Here is a 24,184-nt window from a genome sequence, read left to right on the forward strand (position 1 = left end):
GTTGACTTATTGTATTTTACAGTCGTTATACTGATTTAAAACTAAAGAATTAAATACTGTACTGATTTGATTTAGATTAAAATTTTTTTCAGTATCAAAAATTAAGCAGGGTCATTATAGAAAAAAGCTTTTTGTTTATTTTAATAAATATTTTTACGCAGGATTTAAATTTATCTCGTTTTTTATGCAATTTTATCAATAATAGTCCACAGGATGACTGAAAGTCTGCATAAATAAACTCAATAAGCATACATGCACGTTCGTACCCTAGAAAATTTGAGGTTTACATTTTCCCGAGATTATATTAAAATAATTATGATTATTGGATGTAAGTTAACAGCTCCAATTATTGACAGGGGTCTAAATGCTGACACCCTAAATTTTTTTTAAATATATTTAATCATCTGTAATAAGAATAATTATTATATAAATTTTTATTAATTAAAAAATTGAAAAAAAATTACTGTCAGTTAAAAATATTAAATATTATTCAATTGATAGTAAATAATATTACTAAGAAGAAATATATGGATATTATATAATAGTTTGATATAAGAAACAGAAGATAGACAAGTTTAACCTATTCAAAACATCGAAATGATACAGCGAGGCATCAAGCAGTTTATGATGGAGAATCCGGTCCTTGGACGGGGTCGGATGCGGATAAGATATATAAGTTTCAGGATGAGTTAGATATGACCCAGATCGACAGTCTCGTGTAACTGAGTTTTCTCGAGTTTAAAACTCTATGGATTATGCACCAGAGAACGTTCGCAACTTATAAAATATCGTTCCTGTGTAGCTTTTCAAAAATAAATATTTAAATATGCGTTAACTACTTTTATTAATTATTGTCAAAGTAAAATTTCAATTTAATTATATGATAGCTTTAAAAACAACTTCAATTACTTTGTATGAAAACTATTACACTATTTAATTTCAGTTTTTGTAATTTAGTTAATTATTAATAATTCTGAGCTGGAAAGTTTAATAATTGGTTATTTTACAGTGATTAATTCATTGCTAATTATAGTTATTTTTTTCGTCAAACTTTATAAATTTATTATTTTTACCAAAAATTTGTCAATCAAATATAAATTAATATTACCCTAAAGGGTACAAAAATTTAACTAACTTTCAAGTTTTTAAATAATATTTATAGATATAATTGAATTGTTTAAATTTGTTCAGTATCATGACGAATTGAAGATAACTTAAATTATAATTGTAGTTGTTTGCCACTTATCAGATCAGTGTGTCTCAAGTTGCCAAAAAATTTCAAATTTAACGTTTTGATCTGTAGAATTTTAAAAATACTTGAAATATAATTTTTCGATTGCCGAAAGCCGGACGGCGGAGCGGAAAGAAACATCTCTAGTTCATATCACAGTGTATTAACTTTGTGTTTTTTCACCACAAAGCTCAGTAAATAGCAGTTTAACGATGACTGAATTGATGAGGACGATCTTGCTGTGTGTTGTCTATTTATGGGCGAGCGTACTGAGGTATGAGGCGGAGCTGACCCTACTGCAGCCACACTGACGAGTCTTACAGTGTTCCTCGGAACGAAGCCACAGGAATCCATAAAATACGCATCATTTTACACTTTAATACATCTACGGACAATTCAGGCTTTTAATCGATTAATCGAGTGGTAATTGTACGTATTATTTATCACTGAGTCCATCTTGGAACGTCTTTGGGTTGATGAAATTCGGAAATGGGCAAAAAATCGGCTAAGAAAATGTGAACAGTCGGCTTAAATTTCTGCTTTACTATATTACTAAATCAAAAGTTTTATATTTCAAATGTTAAAAAATATTTTAATGATATTTATTATACAATTAGTTTTGAAAAAAAAAAAAAATTGTTTTTATGTATACTTAATGACATTTAAATAAAATACAATACTTATTTAACAAGTAGCAATCCATTTATCAAATTGACTTTTACTTTATATATTTTTTATCTTGAAGTTCATCTGCAGCAAATTTCCGACAACTTCTGGACGTTAAACACATGACATGAGCGACTTGACAAGGCTTTACTATTTACTGTTAGTAGCTAACGCGAGTTATCTCGCGTTAACTAAATCCGACAATCAAGTGGAAAATTATTGTCATCTCTGCACCCGTCATACCATGTGCCGTTATCCCGTAAATATGTTAACAATAATATCATTATACTAATTACTCACATCCATATCACTAAATTAACTATCTTAACCTAAAATTATATAAATAAAAAATTATTAATTAATTTTTCCAGTTCGATGACGTCAGTTCAAATTGTAAAAATATCGAGCACGGGGACCTCGACCCCGAGGAAAGAATATCGATAGTAAATCAGCATAATTTGCGCCGAAATTTCATTGCAAGTGGGAAAGAGATTCGCGGAAATCCCGGACCACAGCCACCAGCCAAAAATATGATGGAACTAGTGCGGTTGATTGCAAATACAATTATTTATATTATATTATATATTATTTGTATATTTTTTATTTTATTAACATCGCGTAATTATTAACTGACGTGAATTCGACGATTGAATTACAGACTAACCCAAAAGATAACCATCCAATGACATTTTTAACAGAAATGTCGTTATTGATCAAGTTAATTAATGTCAGTTAATAATTTAACGGGTGAAACGTAGCAATTTACGTCTTTATCATTGTCGTTCAAGTAAATTAGTCGGTGACAGACCTGTGCATTACTCTGATAATTCAATGGATATCGTGCTTAATTCACTCTCAAATTATTCGTTTAAATTTTATTAGATCGTTGAAGGTATAATTAAACTTTTCTCGGTACATTTTTTTTTTTATATTTACAAGATTGAAGAATTAAATTAAACTCAAGATTGCATATTATTTATTTTAAGAAATACTTATTGAAGGAAAAAATTAGTTACTAATGAAATTTAATATTCAATGCATCACAAAGTATTTTTTTTTATTTATCAATAAAATGTAGGTTTTGTCCGGGGGTATTTTTAAAATATAGAACAGAAATTATTTTTTATTCGAGTAAAAATTTATAAAAAAAACAAAATTTTTTCGAGTCTGTTCGGGAAATAATTTTATTATGTAACGAGAGTTATTTGCATCGTTTTTTGATACTCTGAACCATTTTTCCGGGTATAAATATCAGTTTTAGACACAAGTTACTAAAATAAAACTATCCAAGAAAATAATTGATTGAAAAAATAATCAGACTTTGCTGTCTTTAATAATTTATCAAAAAAACACAGACTATTAAATATAACATGATAAAAAATAATTTTTTGATGATTAAACAACAAAATATTACAACCAGTTACACTAATTTAAAAAAATAGTTAGTCTGTTTGTGGGCAGTAGAATTTTTTTTTCTTAATATTTAGGTAACATTAGCGCAAACATACTTCTAAAGTGTAATCAAAGTACATATTTAAGTCTACATCACTTGTTCAGGTTTTTCTCAACAATTACGATGAAAAATACCCAAAACTGATCACTGGATTTAAATTTATATTTTTTCCCGTCTTAATCTATTAAAATGATTCTTCGTTGCTTTTTATAAGTTTTTAAAGTATTAAAACGCCTATTTGTACATTTAATACCGTGAAAATTTTTTTGAATTTGTATTAATACGGCAAAAAAAAAATCCAGATCGTATTTCAAAATCAACGATTCAATTATTGACTTTAAAAACACACAACATGAGTAAACACAAACATAGAGTATATATTTATCAATTATCGCAATAATTATCATATATATTAAATATATATTCAGCGAGAGCAATGATAATTATTAAGAGATAATATTATAAATTTATTCAAGCATTTATGACGGATTAATTAGCATTTAAATAGTGAAAATCTATACCTACATATCCCCATTTGAATAAATATTAACGATAACGAAACACAATTAGTATTTTGAGCATACGAGATAATTAAAAATAAGTGCGGCACTCAATCACTGGGTTATTGGGTGATATTTTCCAGCGATATTTCTCAGTGTATTATCCTGTGTACTTTATCGGGCGATATCATTTATAATTTATAATTAAATGTTTGAATAAAAATTATAGAGCTGGGACGATGAGCTGGCGGTGCTTGCAAGAAGGTGGGCGCTCCAGTGTGTGCTGAGCAAAGATGAGTGCAGGGATGTAAGTGAGTACCCGTATCATATCATATCTTATATTCTCGTTGCATTTTATTTCTAAATCCCAATTCTATTCTTTTATATCGATATACCTAGTACGTAGAATGTAGTTTTGTCTTCATCCACTTTTCTCTCCTCCAGAGTACCTACTACCTACCAGAGCCCCGGCTATACGCGACGAGAGTAAATTTGTTTTCAATGGAAATTGCCATTTTATACTCCGTGGTACTAGAGAATATCGAATATCGATTGTATTGTCGTTTCCTCACTGTTCATTTCAATCAGACACTGAACATTCCCATCAACACTATCTGCTTATTCTCCAAATATTAATATACACTCCCTATATCAGACTTCTTTTAAATTATTCTGCAATAGTCAATTTTTTAGTTTCTTCCCAATTTTTTTTTTTTCTTCAACGACCTTTTAGTTCTTTTCCTGCGCACATTTAAATATAAATAAAAAGGTACTCAGAGTATTCTTGTACGATTCCGCAAGGAAATCCAACCAGTTTTTCTTACTCGTATTTACATTCTATGTTAAGTCTCCTCATTATGATAAAAAACGAGCTATGTTAACATCAGACCTAACGAAAGTAATGTTGTATCATTAAATATTAAATAATGGATGTATATTTTTTTTCAGCGCGTTTTCAAGTATGGCAGAACATCAATATTTTGAAAATCGATGCTCTGGAAATTGATACTAATAGCCTCAACCGCATTAAACTTCATATCAAATCATGGTCTGATGACGTACAGAATTTTGACTCTGCCGAAGTTGGGTAATGCTTATTTTTCTCTATTATTATTATTATTATAATTATTAAAATACAAAAATTTTACGAATAAAAACGTTTTAAGATTATTTATTAATTTTCCGGGAGACTGATGAAAAAATTAATTTTATTTTCAATTTAAAAATTATTTTTAATTTTACTTTATTGAATAAATTGTTTTTTCCTGGTGTACAGGGCATCAATCCTTCCAGAGACTTTAAATAGAAAATTAAAAACAATTAATAATCCTACTGTGAAAATATACAAAAAAAATTTATTTTTTCGAATTTCTAAACGAGAATACCTCCTTAAGAAAAAAATAACGTAAATTTTTAATCAATGTAATTAATTATGTAATAAATAATCAATATAATTACTAATTATGTAACTTTATATTTTTTAAAGGATAAAAATTATTTTTAAAAATTAAAAAAAAATTTTTTTTCATCAGTAATAGACAGTAAAAAATTATTAAATTAATAAATTTAACAATTTCATTTAAATGATACTTGATTAAAATTCGGACTAAGCTTTAACATTTTTTGTGAACATCTTTTATAAAAAATGTAAGTTTCTCAAAATCAAAAAAAAAAAAAAATCTCACCGATTTCATGCATAATTTACAAGACATATATACCATCGGTAAATACAGAAAAAAAAAAAAAAATCTGTCTCTTGTTCAAACTGAGACCAGTGCACCCAGAGGATTTCACATGATTACATCGAGGTTATTTTGCTTGTAGTCTCTTTGAAGGCTCCGTTTCCGTTTTTATACGTATAACTAGATACAATGCTAAACATGAGCTCGTTATTATTGTGCGATTTGCAAAGTACATACATAAATATATGGAGATATAGATATTTACACAAAGAAAATATCGTAATGAAAGAAAACATAAAGACAGTATTTATTTATTCACTTTTTTGCTTGTTAAAAAAAAATTCAAAAAAATTTTTGGCTTTCATAAAAAGCTAAATTTTATTTTTAAAAATTATTTTTTAATTTTATTATTGGTAAAATTTTTTTTTATTTTAAAATAATTCTTAGAACTAAAAGTATAAATAATAAAGCGCGTATTTAGTATTTAAAATAAGTAAATCGAGCAATCATGCAAATGAAATGTTGATAGATAAAAAAAACTAGTTGAGCTTTGAAGAAATGATAAGTAGTTTAATATTTAATGAAGCGACGCTTGAAAATGATAAAACTTTTACACTCGATCTTATTTCAGTTTTCTTTAGATAACTTTTTTTTAAGCCAAGTCTCTCAAACAGTAACTGCTAATAGTTAGATATAATTATTTAAGTGACTTTTGTATATATTTAAACCGTCTACTTATACAACTTTTAATATTTATAATAACTTTCTTCACAAAGTTTTGAATTTAAAATTAATGTTTATTACTCATCTGAGGTAAATTTAACGATTTTAAAGATTAAAAAACATTCTATAAGTATTTAAATATTATTTTTTCAATCAATTTGCTCCTACGTTAACTGATATTTATAATTTGATATTATCGTAATAAATGAAGTATTATCTTCAATTGATGATACATATCGCTGTAAAATATTTTGAGTTGCTTATGGAAAATGAATGAACTTCATAAAACGCTTTGAATTTATTGCTACCGCTATCGTATTAATTCTTGTTTTATTTCGAATAATGTTATTACCATTTTTTTGTTTTTGCGGTTTTTTACATTTAAAATAAACCTACATGACGAAGGATACAATATAATGTTTAACAATATTCGTTCAACGGAAAAACAATTATTTGTTTTTTTAACAATGGGATTCATTTTTCAATAGAAAAATTTTTATACGGTATTCGGGCATTTGTTCTATTAAAATATAAATATTTCTAGATAATTGTTAAAGTATTTATCTGACAGCTTATTAATGTTAATAATTTTGATGCGCTGGGCATCGGAAATTATTTTTACTGAAAGATTATTTTTTTAAACAAAATCCTGATTTTGTAAATTTTATTTTTTTACCTCACTAAATAATTATTTATTGATATATTTACAATAAATGTCTAAGAAATATTTTTTTAATAAATAAAAATTTTTTTTAGGATTTTAAAATTATTTAAATAAAAAAAAAAAATATTTTTAAGAGAGGATGTCGATTTAAAAAATTTTTTATTGAATAATTATAATAAACATGATTTTTAATTAATATAATTAAATTTTTTATCCAATTATAATTTCATTATTATTAAAAATAAAAAAAAAATTTTTTTTTCAAATTTTCTAAGAATTTTTTTTTATTAAAAAAAAAAAAAAAAAAAATACACAGATAGAAAATTTAATTTGACTCAAGAGAAAAAATTATTGAGCTAAGATAGAATTTTTTGTCCCAATAAATTTATTATTTTCCTTGTAGTAGTAAAAAAAATTTTTTTTAATTAATATAATTTTATAATAGTATAATTTAAGTACAAAAATAAAACCTTGCTAATAAAAATCCGAAATTTGAGTCTATATACACTAAAAATTATTATCCGAGGTTGAATTAATTCTCCAGGATTTATTTACTTGATAATATTTTTTTTTGTAAATTAATAAGCCGTAAAAGCGAGAATATTATTTTTTAAACGAGTTAATTTGAAGGATCTAACGAGAGTTAATTTTGCAGGCTTGTAGACTTTGCAGAAGACAACCGGAGTCCGTACATCGGAATAGCAGCGGGGAACATAACCCTGGTGGGTTGCGGTCGGGCGATATATAGCGAGGGCTTGCGGGAAAGAGGACCAAGTACGATGACTTCAACAAGGTCCTCCTTGTCCTCCTCTGGATCCTCGGCGACGGCATCAGCGAATCCACAAGCAGGAATACTGAAGCTCAAGCCCGTTCGTCCTCGTGGAAACAAGAGCATCAGTAGCCTTGTTGGTGACTTTAACAGTGTACGAGGTCACCGGCTTGAGGTACTTGTCTGCAATTACGGAGGTATCGATCGCACAACACCCCGGAATCTCTACGAGGATGGAATGCCTGGGTACTGTCCCGAGGGTCTCACTAACAGTCCTCGCTACAAGTATTTGTGCCGTGAGTTGTTGTTATACAATGCTTTCTGTTAATCAGCTTGCTTATAGTTTTAATTTCCACACTCATACCCCAGTACCTTATCAAAATCGGGTGAATTTACTTTGAGCGTAAGCTGCTTACTCTTCAATTGGAAGATATTTCCTTAAATTAAGTTCCTGATGAGACGGCATTGAATTGTGGCAAGAGAAATATGTCCAGATATTTAATATACATACATAGATCTATTCTCCGGACAATAGATAGATATATAATACGTAATATATATTAATTATGGAGAATTTAAATCAACAGAACATAATAATAATGATAATGATGATTAAAAAAAGAAGGGTCGAGTGGGAAGAAAAAAATTTTTCGAGTAGAAAACTCTTGAGACGTACGTACGTGTATATGCAGTAGTTAAAACTTTACTACGATCCGACGTGGGTAAACACAGTGAAACTTTACCGCGTAATTCGACGCTCGCAATTAAAACGACTCGTCGTTTTAACCTATGTCGATAACCACTTCGATGTTTTTTTTTTATATATATTTTTTAATGTATAATAATAATTTTTTTTTATCAATAATATAGAGGGTATGAAAACTGCTTTTTTTTTGTTGAGGTATTTTTAAAGTATAAAGTGAAAAAATTATTTTTTTATTCGAGTAAAAATTTATAAAAAAAACAAAATTTTTTCGAGTCTGTTCGGGAAATAATTTTATTATGTAACGAGAGCTATTTGCACCGTTTTTTGATACTCTGAACTATTTTTCTGGGTATAAATATCAGTTTTAGACACAAGTTACTAAAATAAAACTATCCAAGAAAATAATTGATTGAAAAAATAATCAGACTTTGCTGTCTTTAATAATTTATCAAAAAAACACAGACTATTAAATATAACATGGTAAAAAATAATTTTTTGATGATTAAACAACAAAATATTACAACCAGTTACACTAATTTAAAAAAATAGTTAGTCTATTTGTGGGCAGTAGAATTTTTCTTAATATTTAGGTAACATTAGCGCAAACATACTTCTAAAGTGTAATCAAAGTACATATTTAAGTCTACATCACTTGTTCAGGTTTTTCTCAACAATTACGATAAAAAATACCCAAAACTGATCACTGGATTTAAATTTATATTTTTTCCCGTCTTAATCTATTAAAATGATTCTTCGTTGCTTTTTATAAGTTTTTAAAGTATTAAAACGCCTGTTTGTACATTTAATACCGTGAAAATTTTTTTGAATTTGTATTAATACGGCAAAAAAAAAATCCAGATCGTATTTCAAAATCAACGATTCAATTATTGACTTTAAAAACACACAACATGAGTAAACACAAACATAGAGTATATATTTATCAATTATCGCAATAATTATCACATAGGTATTAAATATATATTCAGCGAGAGCAATGATAATTATTAAGAGATAATATTATAAATTTACTCAAGCAATTATTCCGAATTAATTAGCACTTGAATAGAGAAACTCTTTTTTTTTATTTTTCATGCATCTAAATAAAGTAGCGCTGGATCTACCCTCTTAAATTCTCAAATAAGCCCGACAACACTTTGACGTCAAAGAAGCGCTCTTTAATTTTTGACAATAATGATCATTAATAGAACATTATATTTATCTGTCTCTTAGGTAAAAAGAAGAAAGAAGAGGAACAATGGAGCATTGTCGGCAATACACGAAGTTCGAGTTATATTGTTCGACAGTCAGCCTCAAAGCTATTTCTATTTATCTTCTACCAATATCTTATGAATGGTCTATTGTCTAGTGGATTTACAGCACAGCAATAAAAATTTAGCGATCCTCAAGGGAATGTGATTATGAACTTCACTATTATCTTCATGCACTCGAGTCATCCGGACTTAGATATCCACATCTACATCAACATCTTCGTCAATCTTTATAAGACTTGCTCTGTACTTTTTTCCTTGTTTTCGTCACCTGTGTTCTCAAACCTGGAAGTGGCGCCCGATTAACTAAAAAGATATCCGACAAACAATGTAACAATTGACAATAGTGTGCACCCGTTGTCTCTTTTACACTCTCTCAATTTGCTCCCTGCGGGTAACTTTAAAAAATAAAAATAATAATTAAGGAAAAAGGAGCACAGAGATGAGTTGAGCTGAACAAAACAGAACAAACAAAAAACACAAAGTTTGCGATGACAATTAGCAACTCACTTTTGTATCCCCCTTTTCTCTCAAAGAAAAGAATAGATATAAAAAAAAGTAAACTCTACTTGAGAAGAAACAACTCGGCACTCTACTTTTTTTATCTGGGGGTTATAATTGGCTCAACAATTGTACCTAATTTTAGAATTTGTTTATTATTTTTACAATAAATTTCATTTCATCACTCTTCTTCTTTTTTTTTTTTTTTTTTTTTTTGGTTCATTAAGTTTGTCGGAATAAATACATTTTATTCAAGTTTTTTGTTAAAAATACTTATTTTCTCAACTTTATTTCAACGAATTTAATGGAGTACTCTCTTAATTAATTTTAATTAATAAATAAGATTCATTTTTACAGACATTTAATGAAAAATTGGCGCTCAAGCGGAAAAACTGATTTTTTATACAAGTATTAAAAACTAAATAATTTTTTATCGTTATTGTATAAAATTAAGTAATGGAATTTTAAATATTAAGTATAATTTTTCGACTTTATCGATTCAATTGTATTTTAAAATTATTCCAGCGCCACGTCAACTTAACTAAAGACATTTCAACTGCTTTAATTTAATAAATTAATCAATTTAAAAAAAATATATATTTTATATTTTTATTGATAATTTTTTTTTAGTCCACTATTTTATTAAAAATAATAAAATAATTATTTATTAAAAATAATAGAATAATTTTCTTATTAATCTAAAAAACTCATTATTAATAAAATTTAAAGTCAAATCAATTAAAAAATTTCTTCATAAAAAATTTTATTGTAATTTTTCAGTCTTTTAATTGAATAATGAGCGTAAAAGTACAATAACTTAAAAAAAACCAAATTTTAAAACTTTATTTTCCTCAAAATCCTCTGATATAATTAACACAGCGTATTCTCTCACCCATTCCGCCCATTCAATTTAAATTCCCAGCAAACTTAACCGAGCAATAAAAATATTTTAGCTCTAATTAAAAAAAAAGCCGTGTGAACAGTTGAGGTTAAAAACCGCAGAGTCAATCATTTTGTTTGATGGATAAACCTAATATATGTTTGTGGGCATAGCGAGAGCTTTCGGTTGCGGTGAAGCGACCAGTTGACGTTCAAAACCAGCGTTTATCGCGTGTAGAAAAATAAAAAATTACAAATTCAGGTACACTAAATCAGAACACCGGTATAGGCAACACATGTCACATGTTATACATTTTTTGTGTTTTTTTTTTTTTTACTCTGTCTCTATTCCGTGTCAGAGCGGAAGAAAGAGAGCTGGTAAAAATGGAAGAACAAAGCGGAATATAAAGAGAAATCTCCGGTGGTTTTGCCCGAGCTTCACAGAGACTGGACAAATAAATGATAAAAAAATGATAACCGCGAACCGCGTCAGAAAACTCCCCAGACAGCCCAGTTATAATTGTTTTATTTCGACTCCCTTTTTTCCTTTCTTTCGTTTATTTATTTATTTATTTATTCATTCATTCATTCGTCCTTCCATTTTTTAATTTATTTACCTCATTTTGTTTTAATAAACTTAAACTTTCTCGATTGCATGCGTGCCAGTCCCCTAAAAATTGTCATTTTTTATCCACACCGAGATACACATAAAATAATAATGGCAACAAAAGGGAAAATAAAATAAAAGTAAACAAAATAATACTACAAAAAACCAGAGGTACACATTTAATTAAAAACCAGAGGTACACCGCAGTTGCTTCTACTGGTGCTTCTTTTCCTTCCTCTTCTTCTTATTTTTTTTTCTTCTCTGTGTCTTTTTTGTTTTTCTCGACAGAAGTGAAGAAAAGAAAATAATGTTTGAAAAATAAAAAAAAAAAAAAAAAAAAACGGAGCGAAATAAAAAGTTATTGTGGTTTGAAATGAAAAGTTTGGAATAACAATTATTTTATTGAAGTTGCGGGTGTAAAATTGAAATTACAATAAAAAAATTTATTTTTGTACAATTGCTTACAGCTTTTACTCTGTTTTTTTTTTTTTTTTTTTTTTTTTTATTAATACAACATTTAATATAAGAAAGGTGATTGATCGAGGGAATTTGTTGGATAAATTTAAATATTCGCCGTCGAGAGTAAAACAACCAGGCGGCTTTTTATTTTAAAAGATGGAGGATGTGATACCTCGCTGTTGGAAAATATTTTTTTTAGTTTGATATATTTATCCTTGACATTATTTTTTGTTAGCTTTTATTCTAGAATAGCCTCTCAAGAAGCTTTCACCGAAGGGATAGACCCAGACCGGAAACAGTATACTCTCACCGAATGGACAAACAGAAGTTAAGAGCCCACTTTTTTGAGGTAAATTTTACCCTGAAGAATGCCAATCGATTTTTTATAAAATTACTTGAAGACTCCGGCTGATTTTGCTCTCGTTTGCACTTTTACCACTTGCTCTCTTTCGTCTTGAGAAATTTCGGTTGTCAATTTTTTAATCCTCGTAATTTATAAATAAATTATTGTTTTAAATCCTTGATAACAAAAAAATCGTTTTTATTTTTGATAATAATTTAATAAATTTATTTTATTCTTCGAAATAATTTTCATATTTTTCGAGAAGGTGAATTTGTCATGTCTATATCAATTACTTTTCGTGGTTATAAGTTATAAATAATAAAAACAAATAATCCAATTTATATATTTGCCTAATTGTCTCTCAAATTAATTTTTTATTTCAAAACCGTAAAAAGTAGAACAAACTCGGGAAAACAATGCCTTGAATACTGATTGAATTATATAAAAATATCCATAGAATTGAAAATCAACGGAGTTAATCCCGAGTATTGACGACAAAATCGATTTATTTAATAACTTTCACTTTACTACAATAAAATTAAAATCTTGGTAAATAAATAAGCTGAAATATCTTAATTATCGTACATTCATCTCTGAGATATTAAATAATAGCGAAGCTAGAATTGTTACTGTATTTATTAATTTTAATTTTATACACAGAAAAAAAAATAATTTTTAAGAACTTTATCTTCTTGATTTGAGTTAAATAATTCTTGACCTACAAAATTATTCTTGATTTGAGGAAATTCTATTTTATTAAATAATGAATTTTATTAAATTGCACTGTATACTTTCTTAAATATTGACGTTGTTAAAAATCTAAGCTCATCCCGATGTTACACTCATCAAGAGCTTTCATTTGAGTACCCACATGCAATTTTATATATTTTTCATATTTACATATATATAAAATATATAAATATATGAAAAATTGATGTGGGTACTCAAATGAAAGGTCTTGATGAGTGTAACATCAGGATGAGCTTAAATCTGTAAAAATGTCAACAGTTCACGAGATACAAGGTCATTTCCTAATTAATATCAAGCTGACGTATTTTAATTATTGGGTCAATGTGATTATAAGAAAAAAATTTTAAATTATCCGAGGACATGTCGAATTATTGATACCATCGATCGCACATGTCGCCTGTCAAATATTTTTATTTCAACGTTACTCTGTCATCTCTCTATTTTTTATTTTGTTTTTATCAGTATTGCTATTATTATTATTATTTATATTAGCCGTAGTAGTAGTAGTAGTAGTAGTAGTAGTAGTAGTAGTACGACTATTATTATTATTATTACTGCTACCGTTGTTGTTATTTATATATTTTTTCATACACCTCGGCCAATCTAAATTGCTGTCACACAATAGATAAATCAACTCGGATTGTAAATTATAAAGTGTTGTGTACAAATCAAAAATATAAAAACGCCAATAAAGTACGAGAGAATAAATTAATAATAACAGTAATAAAAATATACAAGTAAATAAAACACATTTAAATGGATAACATGAAAATATTTTGGTATTATCGCTCTTCCAGCTATAGTTGGCTAGTAAGTGTTCATTATTAATAATTTTTTTTTTTTTCATTTAAATAAGCAATAATAAATTTTATTTGAAAAATTTTAATATTTTGTGGTAAGGTTAAGTAACAATTTTCTGACATTTGACAAAAGTAACCTCTGGGTATTGATTAGTTGACAAGATAGCAATGTCAGTTCTTATTATTGACATTTTTAAAGATATAAGCTCATCCCGATGTTATACTCATCAAGAGCTTCCATTTGAGTACCCACATGCATTTTTATATATTTTTCATATATACATATATATAATATATATAAATATATGAACAATTGATGTGGGTACTCAAATACACTGACCACAAAATTTTTCTTATTCTCATAATAATTTCAGGTTTGGAAATTCATGGTTTTAGATAACGAATTGCGATCACTGTTTTGCATTGGCTATGATTGCGGCTTCATAACAGTTATAACCACCATATTAACAGTTGTCATATTTGTTTACGCTCTAATGGTAATTATTAATTAATTTATTAAAAATAATAAATTTTTTTTTCAAACATTTAATATCAATAGCTCTATATGGTCGATAGATATCGATACTATTGCTTTGATTTAAAAATATTTTTCTGTCATAAATGTAAAAATTTTGAGTATAAAAACAATATCCCTTCGGAAAAACTAAACCCGCAATAATATATCATTTTTCCAATGGTTCAAATTTAATAATTCACAAAAAAAAAAAAATAATCCTCTTCATATACAACTGATATTATTTTATATTTTTAAATGAAATCAATATAAAATTTTAACTATGATATTTTATTATTTCAATAGTGTGAATTCAAATTCAAAATACGTCAATTTTAATTGGATCGAAATATTAAGAGCTGATAAAACTAATTTTATTCAATGAATTTAACATTTAGACAGTTATCTTTTGTTAAAACGTCATGCGACTGTCATTCTTAAATAAGACGTCGCGTAATATATTCATTTTTAATAAAACCAAGACACTAATTGAACAATTAAAGTGACTGCTCCAATAATACCGAAATTAGCGGACATAATAACGATTATTGATATCAAAGTTAAAATAACGTCAATTATTTTTAATTATTTAAAATTTATATTCACAGAGCATTAAAGTCGCAAAGTCAAACAAGACATTGTGTCAAGCATTGCAGAATGAGGCGAGCGAGGTAAATCACCTTTTTCCGTTTTAGCCTTCTCTTTATAAATTTTTATTTTTCTCAAGTTCCTCCTCAGTCTACGCTTTTATTTTCTTATTCTTAGTTTTTTAATACTTTTTTCTCTCTTTCATCTGCATGAATATATTTTATATATATTTACATATATATATATATATATATATATATATATATATATATATTTATATACCATTGAATTGTCATAGAAACTACCTCGGAAGCGGAGTATTTTGAGTGTGAGACCGGGATACAATTGTATTCACAAACACGTAAGTCCGTCTGAGAGTTTTCACCTGATTGTCTTGTTTCACTAGTGGAGTGAAATACACTCTCTGGAGGGAACAATGATCATGGTGATGAAAAAAATGACAGCTCTGGAAATCATAAGAGCTTTGGAAGTCTATTTTTTTTTTTTATTTTTTAAATAATCTTTAATTTTAGCTGCAACAGACGGATGTTTTTCAAGACAAAGCCAAGCGGACGGTAAGACTAATTTTTTATTTAAAATTTGAGACTTTAAAAATTCCAAAAAACTTTCAAATTTAAAATTTGAAAGTTTTTTGGAAAACTTTGGAGAAAATTCTCCGGGAAAAAAATATATTTGTGTTAAAAAAATTAAAATCATTTTAAACTTAAAAAAAATTTCTTTAAAAAAAAAATGAAAATATTTTTGACAAGAAAATTATTTATTAAAAATTTTATATAATTTAATTTTTTAGTTTAAAAAATAAGAATTTTTTCTCAGTAATTTTCTTGTTGAAAAAAAAATTTATGCTTGGGAAAAAATAATTTTGAATAATTAAGATTTAAAATTTTAAATAAATTAATTTATTGTCATAAAAATTTTTATTTATGTTTAAAAGAAATTTTTTTTAAGTTTAAAAAATTTTTAATCTTATAAAAAAATTTCCGTCAAAATATTTTTCCTTAAAATAATTTAAAACTGACTTTTATCATTTAAAAAAAAAAAAATACATGACGAAATTTAAAATCCCTCTGAATTTTTTTTTCCGGAATGCTTATAAAAAAATCTGGAGGTTGTAAAAAAAAATTAGCATACTTAATGTACCTTTCTATTTATCACGAATTCAGCTGCACAAGGAGCACCTTGAAATAGAGCTGATGAAGAGTCGAATATCGTGCATGAATAAGCTTCTTGAACTCGACGTAAGTTTTATATATTATTTTAATTTATAATATTTTAGGACTCCCACTGCTCAAGTAATGGTAACTGCTTTTTTCAGGTTCATTATTAGGGAAAATTTATTCCTCTCCCTCGGATTAAAAACAAAAATAGAATAATAAATGTTTAGTTGAAGTTAAGTGAGGACAAAAAAGCTTAAACCTCGTAGACGGAGCAAGAGGAGTGAGAGGATGCGACGGTTAAAAGAGGGAAAAGTTGAATAAATAAATATATAAATAAACGAAGAGATGCGATAATTTATACCCAGACAGAAAACAGCATTTATACTTCGGAGGTCCGCTAACGAGCGCTAATAACCCGGTTGCTTTACTTGGACCCACATATATATCTATATATGCTGCGGAAAAGTTAGAGAAAACGAGCAGGGCACTTTGAAACATCGGCTCATTAGCAAGCTATTCTTTTCGGGTATTCCCTAATTTTTATTTCGTTTTTTTTTTCATTTAATTCTTCTCTTTAATGTCCTTTTTTTTTTTTTTTTCTTACCACACAGTAAGCGGTGGATATTCACACGGTTTTTAAAATGTTAACGAATTTTCACAGTACATATGTATAGAGAAGCTATCACCCGGCGGTTTAAATTAACGTTGACTATCATTCGAATTAGCCGGATCGGCAGCGGAGGAAGCGAAAGAAGAAAAAAAAAAAAAAAAAAAAAAAAAAAAGGTAAAAGGTAAAATAAAAAGAGATAAGAAATGATGATAGTGATAAAATAAAGAGAACAGGGTGACCGAGCCAATTGTTCTCAAGACGCGGATACGGGATAATGTATGTATATGTATATAACTCGCAATATTTCCAACAGTGGGTTTACAGCGTAACAGCAGAAGCAAGTCTCGGCGTACCGGGGCTCGGGGTTTAAATTTACCATTTCTGAATAATTCAACAAGACCACGGTGGCAGTTAACGTCAAGAGTCGGTTATAATACTACGACACTAATGTCTCAAGTCTTCATTATCTCAACAAACATCAGTTTACTATTATTATATATTTTGGTAATGATTGTTTTAATGCCTCATCTTGTCCCACTAACTGCTATCGTATAAACTTTATCCATAAAAATTTATACATCATAACCTCAGAAATGATAAAAAAAAATTTGTGTCATTTTTGGTATTAATTTTTAAATAAAATTTTGTTTTACTTGGCTTACTTAAATATGGTTATTGTCTCTTTTAATTATCATCTGTCTGGCTGAATATAGATTTAATACCTATGTGATAATTATTGCGATAATTGATAAATATATACTCTATGTTTGTGTTTACTCATGTTGTGTGTTTTTAAAGTCAATAATTGAATCGTTGATTTTGAAATACGATCTGGATTTTTTTTTTGCGTATTAATACAAATTCAAAAAAAATTTTCACGGTATTAAATGTACAAACAGGCGTTTTAATACTTTAAAAACTTATAAAAAGCAACGAAGAATCATTTTAATAGATTAAGACGGGAAAAAATATAAATTTAAATCCAGTGATCAGTTTTGGGTATTTTTTATCGTAATTGTTGAGAAAAACCTGAACAAGTGATGTAGACTTAAATATGTACTTTGATTACACTTTAGAAGTATGTTTGCGCTAATGTTACCTAAATATTAAGAAAAAAAAATTCTACTGCCCACAAACAGACTAACTATTTTTTTAAATTAGTGTAACTGGTTGTAATATTTTGTTGTTTAATCATCAAAAAATTATTTTTTACCATGTTATATTTAATAGTCTGTGTTTTTTTGATAAATTATTAAAGACAGCAAAGTCTGATTATTTTTTCAATCAATTATTTTCTTGGATAGTTTTATTTTAGTAACTTGTGTCTAAAACTGATATTTATACCCAGAAAAATAGTTCAGAGTATCAAAAAACGGTGCAAATAGCTCTCGTTACATAATAAAATTATTTCCCGAACAGACTCGAAAAAATTTTGTTTTTTTTATAAATTTTTACTCGAATAAATAATAATTTCTGTTCTATATTTTAAAAATACCCCCACGAAAAACCGGTATATATACCCTCCATGTAACAGATATAAAAAAATAATAAAAATAAATTTTCATATGAGAACCCCGAAATTCTCCATATGAAAAAAGTTTACCCTTGAATTTTTCACCCTGGCAGTTCTTCCTTGAGCAGCAATAATAACAATTAATAGCTCCCTTATAAAAGATAAATACGGCCCTGTCAGTGGAACCTGCGCACGAGGGATAGATGGCGCTGGGCTGGAATCTGGTTCGATTTGACGGCTCCCCTCACGTGTCCCACCCTCGCTTGGCACCCTCTTTTCTTCAGAATCCATATATATATATATATATATATATATATATATATATATATATATATATATATATATATATATATACATACAGAACATTGTACTGTAGGTATCTAGCCAACAAGTAAGGGTAGCGGCTCGGCATGCTACCATAAGCCCTGCTCACCCTTCAACCCTCACACCACCTTGGCGAAGTTTGTGAGAAACTGGCTCGTATTCGCACGAGGGGTCTTTGCTCCCGTTTAATATTTCACGAGAGTCCACAGGCCACTTTGAGCATCGACATGCGCACGCTATACAGGGGATGGTATAGGATAGAGGTATCGAAAAAGAGCACGAGTGGAGTGTGTCTATGTCGTCATCGTTCTCGTAGTCGTTGTCAGAAGATAACACACGGAATAGTCGGTAACACACCACCTACGAGCTGAGTATTCTCATTTTCTCTATTGACCCCCTTCCCTTCCCTTCGGCCCATCTGTCCCTTATATCTAACCGGGCACTTGACAATTTTCGACGTTCTCGATCGATCCGCAAGAATTTTTCTCACCTTATATGTATTTTTATTTATTTATTTCATTTTATTTTATTTACTTTTTTTATCACAGGGTGTTTTATTTGCTCTTAGCTCGCCCGCTCTTTTGCCATTCTGCTGTCGACAGGTCCGAGAACGCCTTTTGAGAAATGTACGCTCCACTCTATACTACTGTACACCCCCAACCCACGGCTTTATACACTTTTCACACATATTTATGCATGTGTGCGCTGGGTAATAATACTCGGCAAACACCATAAGAATATTTTTTACCCTACTATCAATTGCTAAAGCCCCAGTTATTTTTTTTTATTATTTTTTTTTGCAATATTTTCGGTTTATTTATTTACCCTTTTTACTATCTTCGTCTTTTAAAATTAATGGAACACACGTACACGCCACCAGTTCTTGTGTATGAACAAGAACCCCTTTCCTATCACCCATCACTTACCGTACATTTTATAATCTATTTTTAGAAACAGAAATACGGGTGGTTATATATAGACAGCATATTTGCAATATTATCTTGACCCCCACGTACTTTCAAGACATGTCAAAGCTGTCATGTTAGATTTTTCAAAAATTTTTAAATTTTATTACTACAGATATAACAGGATTGAAAGAAAAAAAATTTTTCAACTCTTCAGTGTATTTAAAAATATCAATTGATAATTTAAAAAAATATATTAGGTTATTTTGCAGTAAATCTATATTATTAAGAAACCTTGTAGCTTGTGAACTATTGACATCTTTAATGATATAAGCTCATCCTAGTTTTACACTCATCGAGACCATTTATTTGAGTACCCACATCAATTTTTCATATATTTATATATATTATATATTTGTATATATGAAAAATATATAAAAATGATTATGGGTACTTAAATAAAAGCTCTTGATGAGTGTAATATCAGGATGAGTTTATATCTTTAAAAATGTCAATAATTAAAAAAATACAGTGCAATTTAATAAAAGTCATTCATTATTTAATAAAGGAAAAATTTATAATTTTAAAACTTTGTTTTTAATTTAAAACAAAAAAAATATTTTTACAGTTTTTAGAGTAAAAATATTTTTAGAACAATTTAAAACAAAAATTCCCGAATCAAATAAAAATGTTTCAGTGCATTAATTTTTTTAAAATTAAAATGATTTTAAATTGTTTTTTTGGTTAAAAAATTAACTCACAAATCTAAAAATAAAATAGAGACACAAATCCAAGTACCTACTACATCAATGATATATAATAGAATCTATAATATATATAATCTATATAATAGAATCTAAGTACATATCCATAGTGACACAATAGTTATAGGAGAAGACGCTGTTACATATATGATATGGTTCTCGGACACTTTAGCTGTGATGAAGGGACGCACAGCAACTTTACACCGCTATTCTTCAGATTTACGTGCTCTTTCGGACACTGTAACCGTGTGTTAAAAAGGTTACACGTGTGGGCGACGTATTTTTATTGATCTCTAAAAATAATGGACTTTCAAAAAGCGGATAAAAATGATTTTAACATTTTTTACGCCCCCATTTGTTAACTTTTTTCCCTGAAAAATTAAAACCCCAAGTTTGGAGACCGTTCTTTTTGTTCTCTTAGCAGCCCCCGATCTGCACCGTGGAATTATTATTTTTTTTTCCATGCATTTCAAGAGCTTCCAAAGTCAGCTAAAAACTTTTCTAAAAGATATTTTTACGATTTCACGACAAATTCTTTAAGACCCTTTTTTATTTAAAGTTTACTACTTATAATTCTTAAACTCCGTTATAGTTGGAGTTATTTTTTATATTGTTTTTATCTTTGGCTTCTCCTGGTATTTATTCAATAATTTTAACAATTTAACTCGGCCGCAGCGCGTCATACATCGGTGAATTTATTAATTTCAAACAAAAAATTCCTTCCTCACTTTTACTTCTCTCACAAAAGAGAAGTATTATTTACGAAGAATAAAGCTCGGTATACAAAGCATGTATGTAGGTCTATCTATATGAAGATTATAAATATATACATATACGTTTGAGTTATTTACCCGAGCTTTCTCGTCTATGAGATCGTACTTTAGTAAATGGCAAATCCTGATTCCGCTGTTTTTTATGTATTTTTTATTCATTTTATTTCATTTCATTTCTTTTATTTATTTTGTTTGTCTCTTCCAAGCATGCCACATCAAAGAAGGAATAGAAGACCAAGTAGAACACACGGATAAGGGTAGAATAAATAAATCTCAAATCCAGGAAAGTTTATTGGACCTCGAGTGAACATACTTGACTGTCGATTATTTTTCCTCCCTCGCTAAAGAATACACACGCATATATGTATAGAGTCCTTTCTTCACTTCTTTTATAGCGTTAATACTCTTTTGATAGAAATAAGAAAAAATAGGGCTTACCATTTAATGAATAAAGTGATATTTAAAAAAATAATGCCGGTATTTTTTATATAATAATAATCATAATAATAAAAGAAAAGAAACGGGAAAAAATAAAAGAGAATAAATGAGTCGCTCGAGGAAAAATAACTCGTGAGTTCCCGGATTTTGTTTCAGGCGATTAACTAGTACGTTAGAGAATCTCATTTTTAATCTGACAGTCTATTTTGCCTTCAGCTACAATATATATGTTAATGTTAATGTATTTTTATACATACGTATATATTACAGTGAGCCAAAAAAAAAATCTAATATTTTTTTTTTCAAAGTTATCGAAAGCATGAGTCTGTTAAAATTTGAGCTTGCGACTGATTATGATTTTTTGTTGGCTGGTAGTGAAAATATATTTTTTTTTACGTCAAAATTTTTTAACTCGTCTTGAAATGGCTTTACTGTTGGGTTCATTGTTTTGATAAATAAATAAATAAATAAATAAATGAAAAAAACATTTTTGTAGATTAAATTATTGAAAAATTTTCTTTTATTTTTATGAAAATCATTAAAAATGAATTTTTTTTTTTATAAATTTTGAAGAAACAACTCTTAATTTATTAACTTCCGTCAAAGCGTTTGAAAATTAAAAATTTCCAAGTAAAATGCCTTAATCTCCAAGGATCTAATTAAAAATTTTTCCAATTAAGTCGTCTTTAAAATGATAAAACCTAAAAGACTTATCTCGTTAACGAACCAAAAAGTAGATCCACTGAAGCAGACTCATTTATTTAAATTTCTTAAGGAGTATTAAAATACATAAATAGTCAGTAGTATTCAGTAGCAGTCGGTTATTTTTAGTATATTTAGGACAATCAAAGTCCAACAAAACAGAGATATAAAGTTACTGAGGATGACTTGATTTTCTCGAGGGTACATTAGACTGAAACACGCACATTTTAGCTTATCGCTTAACTGTATGATCAATCTAAGTGTTTACAGAGCTTAAGTTACCTCGTTTAACCTGCTGTTGAGGGTTTTAAGGTAGCTTTTGATGGTATACATCAGGGTTATAGGGCGGTGCATCTCTAGTATACACAAAAGCTTTAGGAACTTTGAGTTTCTGGCTCTACTCTAGAAGAGACATTTTATCCGCTTGTATTCCATTCTCTTATACCTTTTAAATTTCCTTTTTATCACCCTTTAGACGTAGAACCTGACTACAGAATCGACATTGCAGGTATCTGGCTACAGACTTCAGACTACTGCTACAAATCACTTTTTAATTTACTCCAGTTGAGAGAGTTTGACTAATTATGACTTTTCTTTATGCTTCTATTCTTTAAGGGTTTATTTTTGTTTTAGTTTTTTCGACAGTAAAATATTTTATGTTTATTTTAAATATTTTTTAGATTAAAAATAATATTAATAACAATAAAATGTTGGGACGAAAGAAGGGAAAAATCTCTATGAAAAAGGTTTCGTTGAGCTTCGTTAACGAGGGAATATACATTGCTCTACTTTTCCTCTCGTCTCTACTCTACGTGTTTACCATCAACTACTCTCAAAGTCTCTGACAGTGGGTAACATGGAAAAAATAAAAATAAAATAAAACATAAAAAAAAAAAGTAGACGAAAAAAAGATAAAAAGGATCAAGACAGCGCGAAAGGGAGTGCTGGCTGGTAGTAGGCGACAAGAACAAGAAAACCGAGAAGAGAAGGCGAAAGGGAGGATGGAGAATCGCGGAGATAAAAAAAAAAAAAAAAAAGTAAAATCACGAGACGACGTAGACTTTACGAGACAAGATTACTGAAATACGATCAGATTAATGTCCCGTTAAGGAACTAATTGACAATGGGGATTATAAAAGAAACAATCGAATTAACGTTTAAAAGTGAGAATTTTTGAGAACACGGGTTATAGATAACGGAGAATTGAATTTAAAATAAGCCGATTTAAGATCTACGGGTCAAAATTAAATAATACAAGATTACTGATTCAATGATACAATAACAATCCACAGAAATATTTTTTTTAATTTATTAGTTATTAACTTCGCGAGATATTTCTGCGGAAAATTGTCTGCGACAAAATGATTATTAAAAAAAATTTATAAAAGAGGTTTGATGATTGGAGTTATTCATAGTTGCTCTGAAATAACTTGACACAGCTATTAAATTTGCGAGGAATATCGCTAAAAAATGAAAGATCCGATGGCAAGTAATTGCAAGAGGAAGATTTTTATACTGAGCTTTCGCAGAAAAAATATCAGACGTTAAAAAAAAGTTATTATAAATTTTTGCTGACGTCTGATATAGTCTCGAACTGTAATTCCACATCGATTAACTTTATTACTTTTGAAATATGTAATTAGTCGTAATAAATTGTAAGTTGTTAAATTATCTTGCATAAATTTTAAACGTTATTTATATTATTTTTTTATTGACAAAAAATAATTTAATACCAGCTATAATTTTTATTTAAAAAAAGCATTGCTTTTATTACCTACTAAAAATATTACTAACTCCTACCGCCATTTATTCTTAATGATAATAAAAAGTTTTGTAATTAAGATCATTACTTTTTTTTCTCTTACTAATTCGTT

At 28.2% G+C, this 24,184-nt stretch overlaps 1 protein-coding gene across 1 annotated transcript; it reads left to right on the plus strand.

The window, feature by feature from the left end:
• Positions 1-13,957: 13,957 nt before the first annotated feature.
• On the plus strand, positions 13,958-17,261 carry LOC141536047 (uncharacterized). Its single transcript, XM_074256274.1, has 7 exons — positions 13,958-14,011; positions 14,376-14,498; positions 15,124-15,186; positions 15,402-15,464; positions 15,637-15,678; positions 16,288-16,362; positions 17,205-17,261. The coding sequence occupies exons 1-7, from the start codon at positions 13,958-13,960 to the stop codon at positions 17,259-17,261; spliced, it is 477 nt and encodes a 158-aa protein (XP_074112375.1).
• Positions 17,262-24,184: the final 6,923 nt, after the last annotated feature.

The sequence above is a fragment of the Cotesia typhae genome, unplaced genomic scaffold (assembly GCF_013202065.1).
Source record: "Cotesia typhae breed Kobodo isofemale line unplaced genomic scaffold, CoteBio_Ctyphae contig_123, whole genome shotgun sequence".
NCBI lineage: Eukaryota > Metazoa > Arthropoda > Insecta > Hymenoptera > Braconidae > Cotesia > Cotesia typhae.